The following is a 17,955-nucleotide window of genomic DNA, read 5'->3' as shown; positions in this document are numbered from 1 at the left end:
TGGTGTAGTCTCTCCAAGTGGCTGGACTGTCCGGCCACGGGACGGCGAAGCGGACGCTCAGCAAGGCAGGAGGGTAAGAAGGGGATGACTGACTTTCGTGCAGTGTGTCTAAGTCGAGCCATCTACAAAAGACATCGCAAGCAAAAGGGTGAGAACAGAATTAATATGACCAGCAAGTAATGAACCATAAGTAAATGAAGGATTAGAATAAAACATGATTTTCAGCAAGGTATAATATATAGTAGAACATAGGTTTGGTCGGTATGACCAACTTTTGAAGGGATATCAAAGTCAAGGCAGAGACAGAGGTCTATAGTCCTTAGAACGACCATTCTACTCTAGGTTAGCGGTCCTACAGTCAGCACGGCTTTGATACCACTTATGTCACACCCGGTTTTAGAAGGCAAACCGAATGCGAACCATGTACGTGCCAAGATCAGTTATTCACGTACACAGCAGTTACATAATATGGACATCATCACACAGTGCTCAAAATAGTATTAAGAAGGGAAATAGTCGATTACATCATACGTCTGAGACGTCCATATAGTCCTTACAATAAATCAAAGTGCGGAAAAGAAACGTAGATAACCGCGGCCTTCACAGGCAGCCGACTGGGGGTTGCCGCTAACCCACACCTAGAACTCGTCGTAGTCTTGGAACTCCTGGAAGTCTCCTTCCACAGCTTCATCTTCTCCTGAGCAGTGGTTGCAATGCTGACAACCTGGGAGGGGGGGTTCGGTGTGTAGAGCAAGGGTGAGTACACATCAACATACTCAGCAAGTATCCTGTTTGGCTGTAGTGGACTAGCTTTATGTGGGGATGAGTCAAGCAGTTGCTTTTAGTTGGTCAGATTATTACTTACTAGTAGAAAGCCAAGTTTTAGCATTAACCCAAGTTATTAGCCCAAACGTACTCCTTTCCAAACGGAAAGAGTACCACTTACCAACACCATAGTCATAACCAAAACCATCGATCTCATAACCACCTGTACCAAAGTATCTCTGATCAAGTATCACTAATCACTGGAGCTCCCTTGGCCGCTCATAACCGCGAGCACGGCTGATATATCAGTTTTCAAACACTCTGCAGAGGTTGTGCACTTTACCCACAAGTCGTGATTCCCATTCTGCCCGGAGAGAGCTACTCCCCATTGACCACTACCTAGGTGATCCAGCAGGGCATCACTACGTAGCCTTTACAAAGATTCCCCGGGGCTGTAGCCACCCGTTAGGTTTCCTAAATGCACCGCACTCCTCCCCAAGGGGCGAACCCAAACTTGGCAGAGCGAGCCGCATACACCGAGCCCCATTGACGGCACGACGGCTAAGTGAACTACACCCCGGATCCTCTAATTGTTCAGCTAAGGGCATCCCATTCCACCCTCATGGTTGCACTGTTTTCCCGGGCGGTCATCCATAGAACAGGTCCTTACGGAGAGGCACTCGAGAAACCACTTGAGCCCCCTTGATGACCACAAGTACAACATCATAGTAAGAGAAGGGAAAACAACGTATCACAGATAATCTCATCATGTTCATTGATTAGAGTTTGAGCAATAGCATAAAGCTAAACAATAATAATCCAACCCAAATAGGTAAACAAGGACATGGATAACAAAAGCTAGTCAATCCTTAGGCATAAATATGTAAAGCGGGAGGTGAATTAAATAATGAATAGGACATAGATAGGTCAAAGGACACTTGCCTCCACCAACTGACTGCTGCTCAGGGGCTTCTCCTGCGAGTTCCTCGGGCTCTTCAACCGGATCGTTCTCTATACGAGCGCAAACATACATACATCCACATATTTAATACCAAAGAACAGTACACCATACAATAGAATGCAATAAGTAAACAGACGTTCCACGCGGGCTCGCGAGTACGGTTAAGAGAGAAAGAGGAAAAGACAGTCGAGAGACGATCACGTTACATGATTATAAATTAACCACTCGCTTAATAGAAGGAAATTTAATGTAGACACTATGTTTAGCGTAAAGTAAAGTCATGTTTCATGTCTAATTATTATAAGCAGGTGGAGATAAATAAAAGGATGGTCGCGCGGCGAGACGCGCGACAAAGCTCTCTAAAATTAAAAAGTTAACGACTCGTCGCACGACCGAGCACGCAACGAGACACTTCGCCTTAGTTACGGGGAGACGCTAAGCGTCGCGCGACGAAGCGCACGACGGCAGACGTCGACTAAACTGAGTCCAAAGTGGAACGTCGCGCGAATACACACGCGACGTTACACCTTAAACAACCTGAAACAAAATGGGTCGTCGCGCGACGAAGCGCACGACGCAACACAGGATAGAATCTGAATTTTAGACAAAGCCGTCGCGCGGCGAAGCGCGCGACGCAACACGCTAATTAACAAATAATCACCGCAAGCGCGGGCGAGCGAAGATACGGTCGGGCGAGGCCGGGACGGGGAACGGGCGGCCGAGCCGGGGCCGGGGCGGTTGAACCGGCCGGGGGCGGGGGCGCGCGGGCGAGCGGGGCTCGCCGCGCCGCGGGAGGGCGCCGAGCCACCATGGCCGGCCGGGCCGAGGGGCGGGGCGGGCGAGCGCCACGCGCAGGGGCCGGGGCAGGGGCGGGCGCCGCCGCGAGGGGAGGCCGGGCGGGGGCCGAGCGCCGCCGGGGAGGCCGGGGCGGGGGCCGAGCGCCGCCGGGGAGGAAGGGGCGGGGCCGAGCGCCGCCGGGGAGGGAGGGGGAGGGGCCGAGCGGGGAGGCCGAGCGCCGCCGGGGAGGGAGGCCGGGCGGGGGGCCGAGCGGGGGGGGCCGAGCGCCGCCGCGGGGAGGGGCCGAGCGGGCGGGCCGGGGGCGGGCGCCGAGCGCCGCCGCGGGGAGGGGCCGAGCGCCGCCGCGGGGAGGGGCCGAGCGGGCGGGCCGGGGGCGGGCGCCGAGCGCCGCCGCGGGGAGGGGCCGAGCGCCGCCGCGCCGAGGGAGGCCGGGCGGGGCCGAGCGCCGCCACGGGGAGGGGCGGGCAGGGGCGCCGCCGCGCCGGGCAGGGGCGGGGATGGGGTCGGGCGCGGGCAGGGGAGAGGGAGGGCGCGCGCGGGGGGAAGAAGAGGAGGGAGAGGGAGAGAGAGAGAAGGGGAGGGGAGGGGAGCTCACCTCGGGGTCCAAAATCCGGTGATCGCCGTCTCCAAACCCTAGGGCACCACGGGGAGAGAGAGGTGGAAGAGGGAGAGGAGAGGCTGTTGCGCGGGAGATCCAAATGAGAGAGAGAGAGAGGAGGGGGGCTCATGGGGGGTTTTGGGCGCCGGGGGCGCGCAGGCCGGGGCGGGCCGGTTGGGCTGGGCTGGACTACGTTGGGCTGGGCTGGGCCACTTCGCGGATCGAAAACCCACGACGAGCGCGACCACTAAACGGAATTAAATCGCGAACCGAAATCCAGAACGGAACGAGACGAACATTCAACATCAGACAAAGAAATGTGCTTCGGCATGATGCAACACCCATGACACTTAGGTTTTGGTTTATACATGACACGGACTCCCGCCGCTATACTGGTTTGAAATTAGGAAGAAGGAGTAAACGGGGAAAGAGAAAAGAGAGTAACGCCCGAATTTGGTGAGAGAAAAGAAGAAAAAAAATTCTACCCCCAAATTCAGGGTGTTACACATATTTAGTTTACACTCCTAAGTTTGGGATTTAGTACCCCAAGGGATCTACATTTGATTTAATTGGATATTCCGATGCCGATTATGTAGGGTGTAAAATTGATAGGAAGAGCACATCAGGGACTTGTCAGTTTCTGGGAAGATCCCTGGTGTCTTGGGCTTCAAAGAAACAAAACTCAGTAGCTCTTTCCACTGCCGAAGCCGAGTATATTGCCGCATGTCATTATTGTGCGCAATTACTTTGGATGAGGCAAACTCTTAGGGACTATGGCTACAAATTGAGCAAAGTCCCTCTCCTATGTGATAATGAGAGTGCAATCCGCATGATGGATAATCCCATTGAACACAGCCGCACTAAGCACATAGACATCCGGTATCACTTTTTGAGAGATCACCAACAAAAGAGGGATATCGAAATTGCTTATGTTAATACCCACAACCAATTAGCCGATATCTTTACCAAGCCACTAGATGAAAAGACCTTTAGCAAACTTAGGAATGAGCTAAATATACTTGATTCTCGGAACTTTGATTGAAACATTGCACACATTGCTAATTTATATGTCTTTGATTATGTCTCTTTCATTTGGTACAAATGCATATTTCTTATTCTTCTTGTGCCAAGGCTAAGACTAATGTGTTTTCAAGTATATCCCTATGATTAGTCTTAGATTGAAAGGGGAAATGAAGTATTCGGCAAAGACAAGGCTTCCACTCCAAACTTTGACGGTATCATTTACCCTTTGCCGTTACTCCGCGAACTCTCAATTGGTATAACCCTTCACTCATATTTACTTTACCATTTGAGAAAGTATTAGGCCCCAAAGGGGGAGAAAAAGTATATAGGGCTCTCAGGTTCTTCGTTTTTGACGATTAATGCCAAAGGGGGAGAAAGCATTAAGCCCAAAGCAAAAGGACCGCACCACCATTTTAACAAAAAAATTAGTATATATTTCAAATTGGTATCAAAAATTTTCAATAAAGAAAGTGTTTATTTCAATTGGTATCTTATTTGACTTCAATGAGTATGATTTTTTTTCAATTGGCCACAAAATAGATTTTCAATTGGTATCTCATTTGGCTTCAAATTTTCAATAAGTGTAGAGATTTCAATTGGTATAATTTCATTTTTGGCATCTATTTCAAAAATGGAAAAATGTTTCAAAAAAAAACTCTTGAAAGCTAAGGGGCGATTTTCTTCAGGGGGAGCTTTCATTTAGTCAAAGGAAAAGCATTTAAAACAGGGGGAGGAATTTCAAATCTTCAAAATTCTTCTTGCAATCATATTTCTATACCCTTTGACTATTTGCAAAAGATTTTTCCAAAAGAAAACAATCAAGTGGTGCAAATGTGGTCCAAAATGTTAAATAAGAGAAAAGCAATCCATTCATTCTTAGACATATGTATAAAGTCTTTCATTGGTTTAATTCTAAGTAACCTATGCACATCTATCTCAATTTCAAACTAGTTACATTTCTACAGTTCTTATTTGCTTTGGTTAGTGTTGGCATCAATCACCAAAAAGGTGGAGATTGAAAGGGAAATGGACCTAATCATTTCCTATAATCGATTTTGGTGGTTGACGACCAACACAAACCACGTGGACTAACTAGTTTGGCTAGATGTCATTTATCTCAGGTGCATAAGGTTCAACACAAACCAAGAAAAAAATCAGTTGGGGACACAAACAAAATTTGGAGCAAGACATGAGAGTGTGCTGCCAAGTGGCGCACCGGACACTGTCCGGTGTGCACCGGCAGTGGCGGAGGACGAAAAAAATTTTAGGTATGACTCTAGACCGTATAATATTTAGCATACAAATAATCAACTTGTAGAACAACTAGCGATATATATAAAGAAATAGAACATTGTCTAAAATGAGAATAAATTGCTATAAAATATGTAACTGTCGTACCTCTGATTTTGCTTACAATTATAGGCGTGGCCGCGTGGGCGTCTACTGTGTGCCGACTGCCATGTCCAACAGGGTGGAATCCGGTGGACGTAGGGACACAGTCCGGTGAGCGGCGGGCTGACAGGCGGAGCTCGGCGCGTCGCGCGGGAGAGGGACCGGGCGGACGACACTCGCCAGTGACTGGCCCAGCCGGATGCTCCTCCCGGCGCGGCTGCTGCCTTTGCCGCCGCCGGTCCGGACGCTGAGTGGCTGACGCCACGGCCCACGGCGCGTCGGCGTGTGCGCGTGCTGCCGCCGCGGCTAGAGCGGAACTGCGGAGTGTGGAAGGCAGCGGCAGAAGGCACAGCGGCACAGGCGTGGGCGCGTGGTCACTCGGCGTCTCGGTCTCGGCCTCGACGGCTCGGCGAACGGCGGGCGGAAGCAGAAGGGCGGCTGAGTGGCGGCCGGCGGCTGTGTTCTAAGGCTTAAGGGAGTGAATCATGTTTAGGGTTTAGATGTTGGGCTGGCGGACCTTTTTTCTTTGGTATGGCTTGGGCCATAATAAGCCACAATGGGCCCTCCGCCCCTGTGCACCGGACACCAGGCCCAGACCTAACGAACTGGCCACTCTCGAGAATTCACCAGGCGCACTCCGCTATAATTCGCCGGACTGTCCGGTGAGCCAGCGGAGCAACGACTCCCTGCGCGTCAATGGTCGACTGCAAATATGAACAGTGATGAACAGTGCCGCGCATAAGCCAGAGCAGCGAAGTCAGAGGTCACCGGACATGTCCGGTGTGCCACAGGACTGTCCGGTGAAGCAAAAGGACAAAAGATTCCAACGGTCAACAGCTCCAAACCCCAACGGGCGTGCTGACGTGGCGCGCATCGGACAGTGAACAGTGACTGTCTGGTGCGCCACCGGACTGTCCGGTGTGCCCATCGCCAACAAAAACAACCAACGACTAGGAAGTAGTTGGGGGGCTATAAATACCCCCCAACCACCTCATTCAAAGTCATCCAAGTATTCTGAACTTCCCATTCAATACAAGAGCAAAGCCAACCACTCAAAGACACATTCAAAGCATTCAATCCACTCCAAGTTTCCAAAATCAACTCTAGTGCTTAGAAACTTGAGAGATCATTTGTGTTCATTTGCGCTCTTGTTGCTTGGATTGCCTTCTTCCTTTCCCATTCTAATTCTTAAGTGCTTTGTAAAGCTAGCAAGAGACATCTAAGTGTGTTGTGATCCTTGCGGGGTCTTAGTGACCCGATTGATTAAGGAGAAGGTTCACTCGGTCTAAGTGACCGTTTGAGAGAGGGAAAGGGTTGAAATAGACCCGTCCTTTGTGGCCTCTTCAACGGGGACTAGGTTCTTTGGAATCGAACCTTGGTAAAATAAATCACCGTGTTCACTCGCTTTGATTCTCGTTTGATTTGTTTGCTCTCTTTTCTCTCTCTAAAGTTTCCTTGGTAATATCAATTTGAGTTTGGTCTCAAACGTCATCCGCATCAGTTGAGCAACTCGTGGTAAAAGAAACAATCTTCCGCCTCGGTTTTGATTCTAACGCTAACTCTGGCTCTAGTGTGTGTTTAAGTTTATAAATTTCAGGTTTCGCCTATTCACCCCCTCTATGCGACTTTCAATGCCCTATAATTTTTTGATCAAATTTTATAAAATAAGACATTGTTGGAGTATTTTTCCTGCGTAGAGCCAATATCTCTACTATACTTAAAGCACCAGTTTGTTTCAACGATCGCCCTGCGTTATCTTTTTATAAAAATGTCCCTACATTTCTTCAACTCAACTCAGCGTAAAATATTAAAAAGCACTGCAGCAGGTGATTTCTTCAACTCAGCGTAAAATATTAAAAAGCACTGCAACATGTGGGGTTTGAACCCACACCCTGATGGATAGGTGAAACTATTTAATCAGTAGAACATCGTACTCAGGTGTTTATAATAGTGAATATAAATTGTATATCTGTATATATGATTTTTTTGTAAAATAAAAAAATAATTGTGTCGGGCTGGGCTAGCACTACGGGCCGAGGCTACGGCCCAAGCACCGCACGGCGCTCGTGCCCGGTTGGCCAGTCACTATTAAAATTGGTCATGCCTCGGGCCGGCTCGCTAGACACGACTCATATGGCCATCTATACCTGCACATGATAATGATGGTCCTCGGCTCAGTTGCCACCATCTCGTTCGTCATTCTACTTCTTTTCTCTCTCTCCTCATGACTCCACCTCCGCGCCATCCCATTCTCGGCAGAGGGTGTAGGAGTAGGTGCCTTCTCCTCGTATTCGTCCGACACCAGCCCCGACACCGACTCGCGCAGTGGCTATTGCACGTCCACGAGGACGTTTCACATCATGCGCGCACCATCATTTTCGCCGTCGTCGGACATCCTGTTCGTCTTCTCGGCCTTCGCCCTGTTCTTCCTTCCCAACCTGCTACCCCCGCCCATGGTCGCAGCCGCGAGCCGACCGACGCTCGTCGACGCGGGTACGGGGCGAGTCGGTCATGCTCCTGGCCTTTCTCCGTGCGTGCTATCGAGGAGTACATGGTGGCGCCTGTCACGCTTAGATTATCCTAGCGATGAGGAGTCCAGGTCTGAGATATTGGACAACTAAAGCCCATAGCGTGACAGCAGTAGGCATATGCGACGGAGTTGGTGGTGGTGTTGTGTCGCTTCGGCGGGTCCAGGGCTGGGAAGACACTTGCATTCCTCGCCCTTCTCGGACTGACGCCTGATGCGGGTGCCTCTTGGTTTGGAGCTGCTCCGGTTGAGCTTCTTTCTCCGCTTGCGTGCTCTCTACCTATATATCTAGCGGTATACTACCTATGTCGCCTCTAGATGTCTAGGTACTCGTTGTGTACTTCTCCAGCAACGAACAGGTATACCCGTCTCTTCCCTTCCTCTCTTGCTCTACGAAACCTTGAAAGTGGGGGAGACGAGGGATGGTGGTCTCTGATTTACTGCTTGTGGTACCCGTGTGTTCATAAAAAATATTATGCGAAGAGTGAAGACAACCAATAAAAAATCTTGAGATTTTTTTGGTGAATAATTTACGTGGGTATTGTTATGGGCCGTCGCAATGCACTGGTAATCGATTAGTTTCAATTTAAGGTACTGGTTTGAGATATTGTTGAGTAAAATGAGCTGCTATCCATCATTCAATTCGAGCAAGTGCAAGATAAAACACAAATTTGCAGGAAATCAATGAGCTACAATCCACTCTTCAATTCAAGGCGAAACTGGCTGCCCCTAGAAAACTTGAGGATGGGGATCAACCAATAGGAACCTTCATTTGTACAGTCGTTCAAAGTTACATTCTATTCGTAGCTGCCCCAAGTTGCTAGCACGGCAAAACGGCTGCTCAACTTGTTCACGCTACTCATCTTTAATAAAGTTCACAATCCACAATACACTATTTAAATTTTTAAAGAATAGAAGAAAACTTCACTGAAACAGCTATAGATGTGTATTGATAGGCACCCTAAGCTCATCGAGATCAAAGCAGCATCACAGACGAGTTCAAAAGCCACAATATTCTAGGGAAACAATCCTTTCTTGTAGGAACACAGTCTCATACCTTTTCTACACCATGAGCTGCGTGTACTTTAATTCCACAAGTTTGACATAAGTCCAGCAGAAATGTACTAATAAGTTTACATGCCAAAGAGTTAATCAATGCTGATAAATCAGCAATATCTAAGTATTATCATCAGCATTTTCTTCAGTATCTTGCAACAAAGCTCCTCGTACTCTTGCCCTAATCAAGAATAACAGAAAGCATCAGTACCAGCACGATACCAGATATGGATTTTTATTCCAACTCATAAAAGTAGTGTTACAACGGTTGTGTACAACCTCCGAGGCAAAGGGGCCACGCGCTTCGTACCTTTAGCAGGAGGAACTTTGCTAGGTAAAGCCACTGCAGGTTTGCAAATCCATAAGCTGACACAGTTTTGATTCTTTCTTACTTGGAAGTATGCATCAAGAAGAAGCCATGTAGTTTACTCAAAAAAAAAAGCACGCAACCTGGTGTTTGCTGCTGTACAGCAACAATCATTTGATCAGAGCTTGGAGGTGCACCCGACACACTTGGAAACTTATCAGTCACAAGCTTTGGCTTTGTAGCCTTTCTTTTGTCGAGGAATGAAAGGGCTTCAAGTTGCTTTTGCATTACTTCGTTTTTTTCCTGTGAAAGACAACAATAAATGTATCCAGGGGCAACAAACATCACCACAATGCATTCTGAATGCCCAAATATTGAACCAAGAAAACTGCATAGGAATGAAGTATTTTGCTGTATTAGATCACAATGAAACCCAATGGTTCTCTCGAAACTGAGAAAAATGAAATGATATCTAATACTACCTCCGTTTGTTTTTATTTGTTGCTATGTAGTATAAAATTGCACTAAGGATATTTATTTGCCACTGTGTAGTATAAAATTGCACTAAGCGGCGTCAAATAAATAAAAATGGAGGGAGTATGTTATAGCGCTAGGCTAACACATGAAAACCAACGTGTTGGATCTTAATTTCATGACTCAAAAGGATTTCACGAAAAGTATGAACCACTGAAAATAAGAATCTATATTACATTATAAACAGCCAAGCGCTAGTTTTTAGGCTGCCAAAAATTGCTTTAAAATTCTATGGTGACCCAGGGTAGCCTGCTAAATTGATTGACATTCTGACAGGCAAATATGTATGTCAAATGAGTAAGCTATCTTAGACATTGTGTACCCAACTGTATTCATCAAGCACCAGCATAAATGAGAGCACCAGTACCAAATTCGTACTAATATAGGCAGTGATGGTAGGATAACATACTCTTTCAGAGTCTAGATTTTCCATGAGCTGTGACACTCGTTCTTGTTCTGCAAAGGAAGGAAAACAAAATTGGGCACGGAGATGATAGTTAAGTTGAGATTTCCTTGTTGTGGTTAAAAACTAAGATATGGATAAATGAAGAAATAAGTATAAGCGAAAAGAACAACCACCTCTGGATGCATGTTCCTGCCTGGTCTTGTAAGATTCATAGAGCGCAAGGGAGAAATCAGCAATGACATCTTTGAGCGCAGATGCGGCAACTCTATCGAGAGAGAGAGTGATGCGAGGTAGTCCCTTTGCCTTGGTAGCCACAAGCTCAGCAGTATCAGGACCTGCATACGACATCGTGCAGTAGGCGAAGGCGTTCAGGTTCAGACGTTCAGCCAGGCAGGGTAGGATGGAGAAGATATGAACTGAATACCTAGGGCCGCGGCAGGGAAGAAGAGCCTGACTTGGTCGGAAGACAAGGAAGAATAGAGGTAGTCGAGGAAGTCGGAGCAGGAGCCAGCGATGCCAACGTCATCTTGCTTCGGATTTGGATTTGAATTTGGGGGCGGCGCGACGCAACCATCGGTCGATCCAGCAACACAAGACGCAAACATCAACGGATTGCAATGGAGAGAGAGAGAGAGAGAGAGAGAGAGAGAGATGCACGCAACGCACGAGGTCGCGGAGGCCGTCGAGGTCGAGGGAGCGATGCCAAGCGAAGGAGTGGAGGTCGGTGGCGACGACGCGGAGGCCGCCCTGGGAGTGGGCGTGGAAGAGCACGGGTCGGCGCAGGAGAGCATCGGCATCTTTGTTGGATTTGTCCGGCTTGGCCTCGCCGAAGACGGCTGCCATGCTCGCCATCGGCGCCGGCAGGAAGGAAGACGCTGTTCACGTAGGGATTACGTGAGTTGCCTTTGAAAGCGTAAAGACGTGGCGGGCGCCTCTCCGCCTGTCTCTTTCTTTCTCGCTTTGGTCGTCCTCCTCGATTAACGATTCTGGTGGGGAGGGAAAGGGAACGGGAGCGGGAGGGGAATCCAATTGCGATGGCCTCCGACTCGGGCGATTTCGGTGGGGAGAACAAGTCGTTGGAAACGGCGAGGCGGCTGCTGGAGGAGACCTTCACGAGTGAGGCAGAGGCGGAGGCGCTACCGAGCTTGCCCTCGGGGTTCTACGACGCCTTCGTCCTGAGGGGAATCCGCGTCGTCCAGGCCCTCCAGCCCGGCACACTCCTCTGCCACTTCAACGTGCCCTCCAGACTACTCGTGAGCCAACTCTCTCTCTCTCTCTCTCTCTCTCTCTCTGCCCCCGAGTCGAGTTCTGAATCCTCCCTGATCCCTGAATGAGGCAGAACTCGGGCGGCTTCCTGCACGGCGGCGCAACCGCCTCCCTCGTGGATCTGGTTGCCTCCGCCGCCTTCGCCACTGCCGGGCTACGCACCAGGGGCTCACCCCTTGAGATGAACATCTCCTACCTTGATGCTGCTTTTGCTGATGTGAGTAAGCAAATTATCCAATTGGTATGATTGACTGCAACAAGATTACCCAATTGGTATGATTGACACTGACAGACATGAGATGTTTTTTTACAGGAAGAGATTGATATCGAGGCGAAGGTTCTTCGCGCTGGCAAGGCAGTAGGGGTTGCCGTTGTGGAACTGAAGAAGAAATCTGGCAAAATCATCGCCCAAGCTCGCTACTCCAAATATCTTGGTGTTAGTAAACTCTGAATCATGATGCTGCCTCCCATATATACGGGGATATGGTAGCAGCAAGCAAGCAGGGTGTGGTTTGGTTCGACAGCAAGTGTTGTTACTACTCTACATTATATCTTGGTGTTAGTAAACTCTGAATCATGATGCTGTATTACTGTTACTCAACCATCATCTCAGCTACTTATTATTCTTGTGTTATGAGTCTTCCTCGGATTGCATTAAACTAAACTACAGTATACAGCAAATACTTGTATATATGTATGAGCCTGAGCTTCAGGCATTGCATGTGGATGTGTGGCTTTGTCTGGAACTTTTTCTTGTACATAAAACAAAAGACATGGCTGATAAACATGTGTACCTAGCTAGTTCTTGCATTGTGCTAAAGCTAAAACAATAGGCTAGTTTCATGTGTATTTAATAGATTTTTTATTAATGACATGGCATAGTATTTAGGAGGATAGAATTGAGTTTCACAAACCTCCATTTGAGAGAGTAATCTGCTTTACCTTCACATATTTTACTAATTTCTATTGGTTACTGAGTTGCAACATTTAATTGATATTTAGTCTATAGAATAGTGAGGTGAAACCTTGCATTGAAAGACATCCTTAGTTACTAATTTTGATGATGTGGCGGTGTTAGAAAGAGTGCTGTGAAATTCCCATTAAAAATAGCGCCCAATTTGTGGAGTGTTGGAACAAAACATGCTTACTTTATAACAACACAAGTACACAATCATGCATGTCCAAATTAAGTGCGATCATATACAACAACAAAACATGCTTACTTTATAACAACACAAGTACACAATCATGCATGTCCAAATTAAGTGAGAATCATATACAACAAACATCGCTACAAATTGACAAGATAGCAGCCGCCTGGCTCCACAACTCTCTAACTATGATTGATTTATGAGGACGAACATTGAGTGGAACCCCAGTTACTGGAAAGAGGATCTTGTAAATGATGTCATGTACCTTCCAACGATGTTGGCAACGGGAAGAGGCCCCCTGAAACCAAAAGCACCACTATTACTGTTAGGCTCTGATCGTGTAGTAAAACAGATGAAATTTGAGATATTGCTAGAACGGGAGAAAGGTGTTTCTTACCAGGCACGAGAATCACAGCTGTTATTGCGGTTGTCACCCATGACAAATACGTGACCTTCAGGAAGGCGCTGCAGGAGTACGAGAATACTTACTTTCAGCTGACTGAGGATCCAGGTACCCACCCATCCATCCAATAAGAAAAAGATCATCCACCATCTGAGGCCCATTGATCGATTGATTACAACGGGGCACTCAAGAAGTCAACAACATGGAGCAGCCAGTCCAGTTTTTGATCATCTTCTTTCTTGTGACTTTTAAAGATCTCTGGACCTGGCAATATCAACTCCTCAATGTTGTTCAAGGAGACAATGCTCACAGCCAGGTTTAGAGATGTATGCACAAACCAACCATTGCTTCCATTGTGTACAATGACGTTGCTGCTGCGTAATGCTCCTTTAGTGCGACACCATTTACAATAAGCTGCCCTTGTCGGACCTGTAAACAACATAAGAGGAGGAGGATGCGTTTTTACCTCAATGGAGCTAGTGATGCATTTTATTTTACCTCAATGAAGTCTCCTGGTGTTGCCAATACTCTCTTAATAAAGACAACATCCTTATTGACACCATAATTCTGAAAATTGGAACCGGCACATTATATTTTCAGGGTGGGCAAGGGCAACGGGAGGATCTGATTGAAAAGTGGAGAAGGCAAACCTGCACAGCAGTCGGTACTTTGAAAAACACTATATCCCCAATAGATGGCCTCCGGAACAAGTATGTAACCTGGGAAATGGCGTGGAGCATGTTATTAAGTTCAATGGATAACAATGAAGCTGCCTGGTTTGTTAAAGATTTACCTAATAAATTTTAGCGTGCTGGTGCTATGCTATGCTGTGCTATGAAGAAAAGGTGCTTGGGTCATGCATGACCAAGTGAGAAGCAGTCAAAAATGAAGCAAGGTACCTGTGGTATCAGGCAGGCAGCGTGGATCTACTACACTACCAAACCAATCTAAGAAGCAGGGATCCATGTATACAGTACTAGTCTAAGAATTGAAAGAACAGCGCACGCATTGCCCTTATTGTAGCACTAGAAATAAAAGCAGTGGGAAGGGAAGGGAAGGAAAGGGGCGAGCAGACAAGGCGGATTGACCTTCTCGGCGACGGCTCGGTCGCCTGGACGAAGCGTGGGCGCCATGGAGGAGGAGGCGATGTAGCGGACCTCGGCTAGAGCGGCGGAGAAGAGCAGCAGCACCAAGAGAAGCTTGAAGCCGTCGGATGCGGGCGGGCGGAGGCGCGGGAGGGAGGGAAGCCAGTGGTGCCAGGAGGCGAAGAGCTCATGGCAGGGTAGCCAGGCGGGGGGCGAAACGAGGCCCCGCAGAAGGCCCCCCACGGCCATGGTGTGCCGGTGCCCTCCCTCTCCCTCTGCCCTGCGCTGTGCTGGCGGCTGCAGCTGGTGGCTTACTGCCTCTGCCTGGTGGGGTTCCGTGCTCACTACTCTTCTTCCGTGTGCTCTTCCTGGTTGCTTCCACTCCAAGACACACACATACACGGGCACACGGCTCAAACTCCAGAGTTGCTTTTGTCCATCGTCCTGCGATGTGGACCGGCCCATCTATCTTTCGCCCGGTCCAGCCCACCTAAGCTATCGTCCTGCGATGTAGAGTACTATTATATCATCAACAATACTATTAGTTCCAGGAGCAAAAACTGTCAACCAAATTTAGTAGTAGTGTGATTACTGTTAAGCACTGTACATGGCTGGATGGTTCCACATTGAGGCACGGACGGTCCGGCCTACAGATAATATAGCTATAGACGCGTCGGTCCATGATAAGATTAGATCAAACGATTAAACATTATCTACTCGCGTGTTTATCCCTCTAATCTCGCGGGAGCTGTTGGAGGATGTCTAAGAACGGATCTAGACCTCTCCTTATATATATTAAGAAGTACGATCGATTGCAATCACCAACAATCGACCAAACAATCAATATATCTTTTCTTTACATTGTATTCTAGAGTAGACAATAACATAGTTTTCTCCCTCTAATCTTCACCTCTCTCCTGCTCTACGTCGTTTAGAGGCGTCTTGAGTGGTATGTCGATCCTAAGACAAACCTTAGGATCTCTCCTCCTCGACTAGATCCCCCGAGAGCAAGATCCAGGTGTTGTTGGCAAACTACGTCGCCTCTGCGCACGTGCGGACCATCCGACCCTCGGTCGTGGACCCTCGGTCGTGGACTGTTAACGCTTCCACAGAGAGCACCATCGCCGATACTCATCGCAATGATCGACGTCTAGACATCTAGATCGGCGCTAACAATTACTAACTATATCATCCATTTACAAACCAAACCATTGGTCAAATACATAAATAAATGTACCAAAATGCTAGCTGGGATAAAACTGGCTACAATGCCATTACAACATTTCACAGGTCTACATGGCGACGCTGGGATTCTTGTTCGGCGAATGACTTGATGATATGAGGCTGCTGCTGCTGTGCCTGCGGTAGTAGAGAGAGCCTGGAGATGATGAGCCGCGCCACGTTCTCTGCTGCTACAGCACCCGTCTCTATGGCGCTCGCGGCGCTCTCAAAGGTGTTCACGTAGTACAGCTGCTTCCCGTCCAACACTATCGGAGCAAACTCCTCTGGGGCTTGGTAGTGCGGGTAAGCAGCCCAGTTGATCCGGATCGTCTCTATCCGAGCCCTGCCATGCCAGCAACCACGATATGATCTGATCCATCAATCAAACTGCTACGTACCTGAAGATCAATCAAGCTGCTACGTACCTGAAGATCTGATCCAGCAAACCATCATCCAGCTTTGCCCGTGAAAACATCTTGTACGCCGCCATGTCGCCTTCGCTGTACCTCTTCAGAACAGAGATGCAGGAGAAAGGGATATCAGGGAGCTCTAGGGTACCAATCAGCTCTGGAATATCTGATGCCGAGTTCAGACCAAAATATCCCTGAAAGTTGACAACCTCGTCTTCATCTATCTATCTATCAGTTACATCCATTTTGCTACTCAAAAGAAGGACAATATATAGTTACCGGGTTCAATATGCCTCTCACAAAGGTCGCATGTGTGTGCTGCATCTTCCTCGGCGGAATGGAGATTGGAGGGCTAAACGTAATGTTCAGCTCGTCGAGTGGGGTTGCCACCACCGTCACCATACACTCGTATTCGCTCCCACTATTGGATCTCAGAACGTAGTGATCCCCGGCATCAGTGATGGAGTCTATGCCTTCTTGAAGATGCAAGGTAGCATTAGAGGTCTTGAGCAATCCGGCAGCTAGCTGCCAGTTGCCCCCTTTGACAGCCCATAATCCTGACTCAGATCCAGCTAAGGACACGGCGCCTGCCAGGCCACTTATGTGTGTGCTTTGCCCATAGTTGATCCTTGTGATAACCTGTGAGGTATCTTGTTCAGGGTCCATGTTGGAGATGGTACAGAATTATACTACGTACGTACTAGTGAATGTTTTGTTCTCTCCAATTGGTTTGGAGAACGAATAAAACATCCATTCGACATGGTAAATAATCAATCATGGGATGAGATGTGTGTGGCTTAGGATGTCAGGAGAAGCATACAGTGACAAGCTCTGCTATCGTTCGGGTGTTGAGGCCGGCATCCAGCAGCTCCTCCTCAAGGGTCCTGCGGGTGAGGCCATAGAGACCCGTCCATTGGAGCATCTCCTCAACCGTGGCAAACACAGGGCGAGACTCCATGCCATTGTAGAAGAGCATAAACCGCCGCAACATTTCCTGCACCAGTCACTCACTCCAGCATTTATTTATTTTTTATTGTTTTTTTTTTTTTTTTGCAATCCGCCAGGTTCCAAATCTGTGCATCCTAGTTGGGGAAAGAGAAGGAAGGAAGAATTCGCCTAACCTGGACAAACTTGTCCATCTTTAGCAGGGACAGACCATATCGCCTGAGCAGCAGCAGCGAGTTGACGAGACTGTGCAGCTTGCGCCGCCACCAGGAGCTGCCGACAGGAGGTGGGCGGGCCGTCTGGAAGACGAAGCTTTTGCCGTCCCAGATCCCTAGCCAGTCGTCGCCGCCGGTCTTCACGGCGAGTCCCAGGAGGTCGGCGAAGCGGCGCGCGTGGAGGTTGCGGGGGTGGATGATGGAGCCCCCGGCCTCGAAGCTGTCGCCCGCGAGAGTGACGGTGCCCAGGCGGCCGCCCACCTTCTGACGGCGCTCAAAAACGCGCAGCTGCGCTCCACCGAGGGTGCTGGTGTAGCTGGTGAGGAAGAAGGCGGTGGAGGCGCCGGAGATGCCACCGCCGATGATGCAGATGTCGCCGTCGGCGGATGCGTGGGGGAGATGGAGCACCAAGAGGGAAACGAAGAGGGAGAGGGGCAGCATCGAGCCCGATTCGATGCAATGAGAATTGGGAGAAGACGAGGATTGGTCCGTGAATCCGATAGTCAGCTCTACAAGGTCAGCTTCTCTATTTCGTGGTTTGTGATCTGAGTACATAATTAAAGTAACGTTTGGTTTCCAGGTAATGGAGTCGCTCTCTTTCTAATTTATTGCCATTTACATTGATTTTATGTAGATTGAAGTGGTTCTAAAAATAAAAAAAATCTACTTAAATGTTAAACCATTGAGCTCCCAAAATCTCTCGGACGGAGCCGGTCTATGAAATGGAGCCGTTTTATCCTAATTGGCTCCGGACGGAGCCGGTCTATGAAATTGAGCTGTTTTATCCTAACCGGCTGTAATATCCAATTTGTAAACAATTTGGAGAGAGAAGATCTCATTATGTGTTTTTGCCCCATACTCACGGTAACCTGTTAATAACCATATATAAAGA

General features: G+C 48.4%; 4 protein-coding genes across 7 annotated transcripts; 1 reads left to right on the top strand and 3 right to left on the bottom strand.

Moving 5' to 3' along the window:
• Positions 1-8,987: 8,987 nt before the first annotated feature.
• Positions 8,988-11,868, bottom strand: LOC100276779 (uncharacterized). 4 transcript variants are annotated; one of them, XM_008663515.2, is made up of 7 exons: positions 11,034-11,868; positions 10,792-10,897; positions 10,541-10,702; positions 10,371-10,417; positions 9,571-9,730; positions 9,400-9,486; positions 8,988-9,301 (listed from the first exon to the last, which is right to left on the bottom strand). In XM_008663515.2, the coding sequence occupies exons 1-7, from the start codon at positions 11,217-11,219 to the stop codon at positions 9,231-9,233; spliced, it is 819 nt and encodes a 272-aa protein (XP_008661737.1). In that variant the 5' UTR covers positions 11,220-11,868; the 3' UTR covers positions 8,988-9,230. The 4 variants fall into 4 exon arrangements, with proteins under 4 accessions (XP_008661737.1, XP_008661739.1, XP_008661738.1 ...); XM_008663517.2 differs by having other exon boundaries at positions 9,431-9,486; XM_008663516.2 differs by having other exon boundaries at positions 9,431-9,463; positions 11,034-11,867.
• On the top strand, positions 11,304-12,465 carry LOC100304041 (thioesterase superfamily member 2). The gene is made up of 3 exons (NM_001165554.3): positions 11,304-11,620; positions 11,707-11,850; positions 11,947-12,465. Exons 1-3 carry the CDS (start codon positions 11,402-11,404, stop codon positions 12,082-12,084), a joined length of 501 nt encoding a protein of 166 aa, NP_001159026.1. The 5' UTR covers positions 11,304-11,401; the 3' UTR covers positions 12,085-12,465.
• Positions 12,466-12,812: 347 nt separating this feature from the next.
• Positions 12,813-14,546, bottom strand: LOC100273277 (Thylakoidal processing peptidase 1 chloroplastic). The gene is made up of 6 exons (NM_001147718.1): positions 14,276-14,546; positions 13,838-13,906; positions 13,686-13,754; positions 13,530-13,616; positions 13,182-13,249; positions 12,813-13,082 (listed from the first exon to the last, which is right to left on the bottom strand). Exons 1-6 carry the CDS (start codon positions 14,519-14,521, stop codon positions 13,013-13,015), a joined length of 609 nt encoding a protein of 202 aa, NP_001141190.1. The 5' UTR covers positions 14,522-14,546; the 3' UTR covers positions 12,813-13,012.
• Positions 14,547-15,410: 864 nt separating this feature from the next.
• Positions 15,411-17,770, bottom strand: LOC103642227 (farnesylcysteine lyase). Its single transcript, XM_008665539.3, has 5 exons — positions 17,025-17,770; positions 16,724-16,897; positions 16,183-16,542; positions 15,919-16,097; positions 15,411-15,836 (listed from the first exon to the last, which is right to left on the bottom strand). Exons 1-5 carry the CDS (start codon positions 17,616-17,618, stop codon positions 15,557-15,559), a joined length of 1,587 nt encoding a protein of 528 aa, XP_008663761.1. The 5' UTR covers positions 17,619-17,770; the 3' UTR covers positions 15,411-15,556.
• Positions 17,771-17,955: the final 185 nt, after the last annotated feature.

The sequence above is a fragment of the Zea mays genome, chromosome 10, assembly GCF_902167145.1.
Source record: "Zea mays cultivar B73 chromosome 10, Zm-B73-REFERENCE-NAM-5.0, whole genome shotgun sequence".
NCBI classification, from domain to species: Eukaryota; Viridiplantae; Streptophyta; class Magnoliopsida; order Poales; family Poaceae; genus Zea; species Zea mays.
The sequence above is the reverse complement of the archived record's forward strand: the minus strand, read 5'-3'. Positions and strand labels throughout refer to the sequence as shown.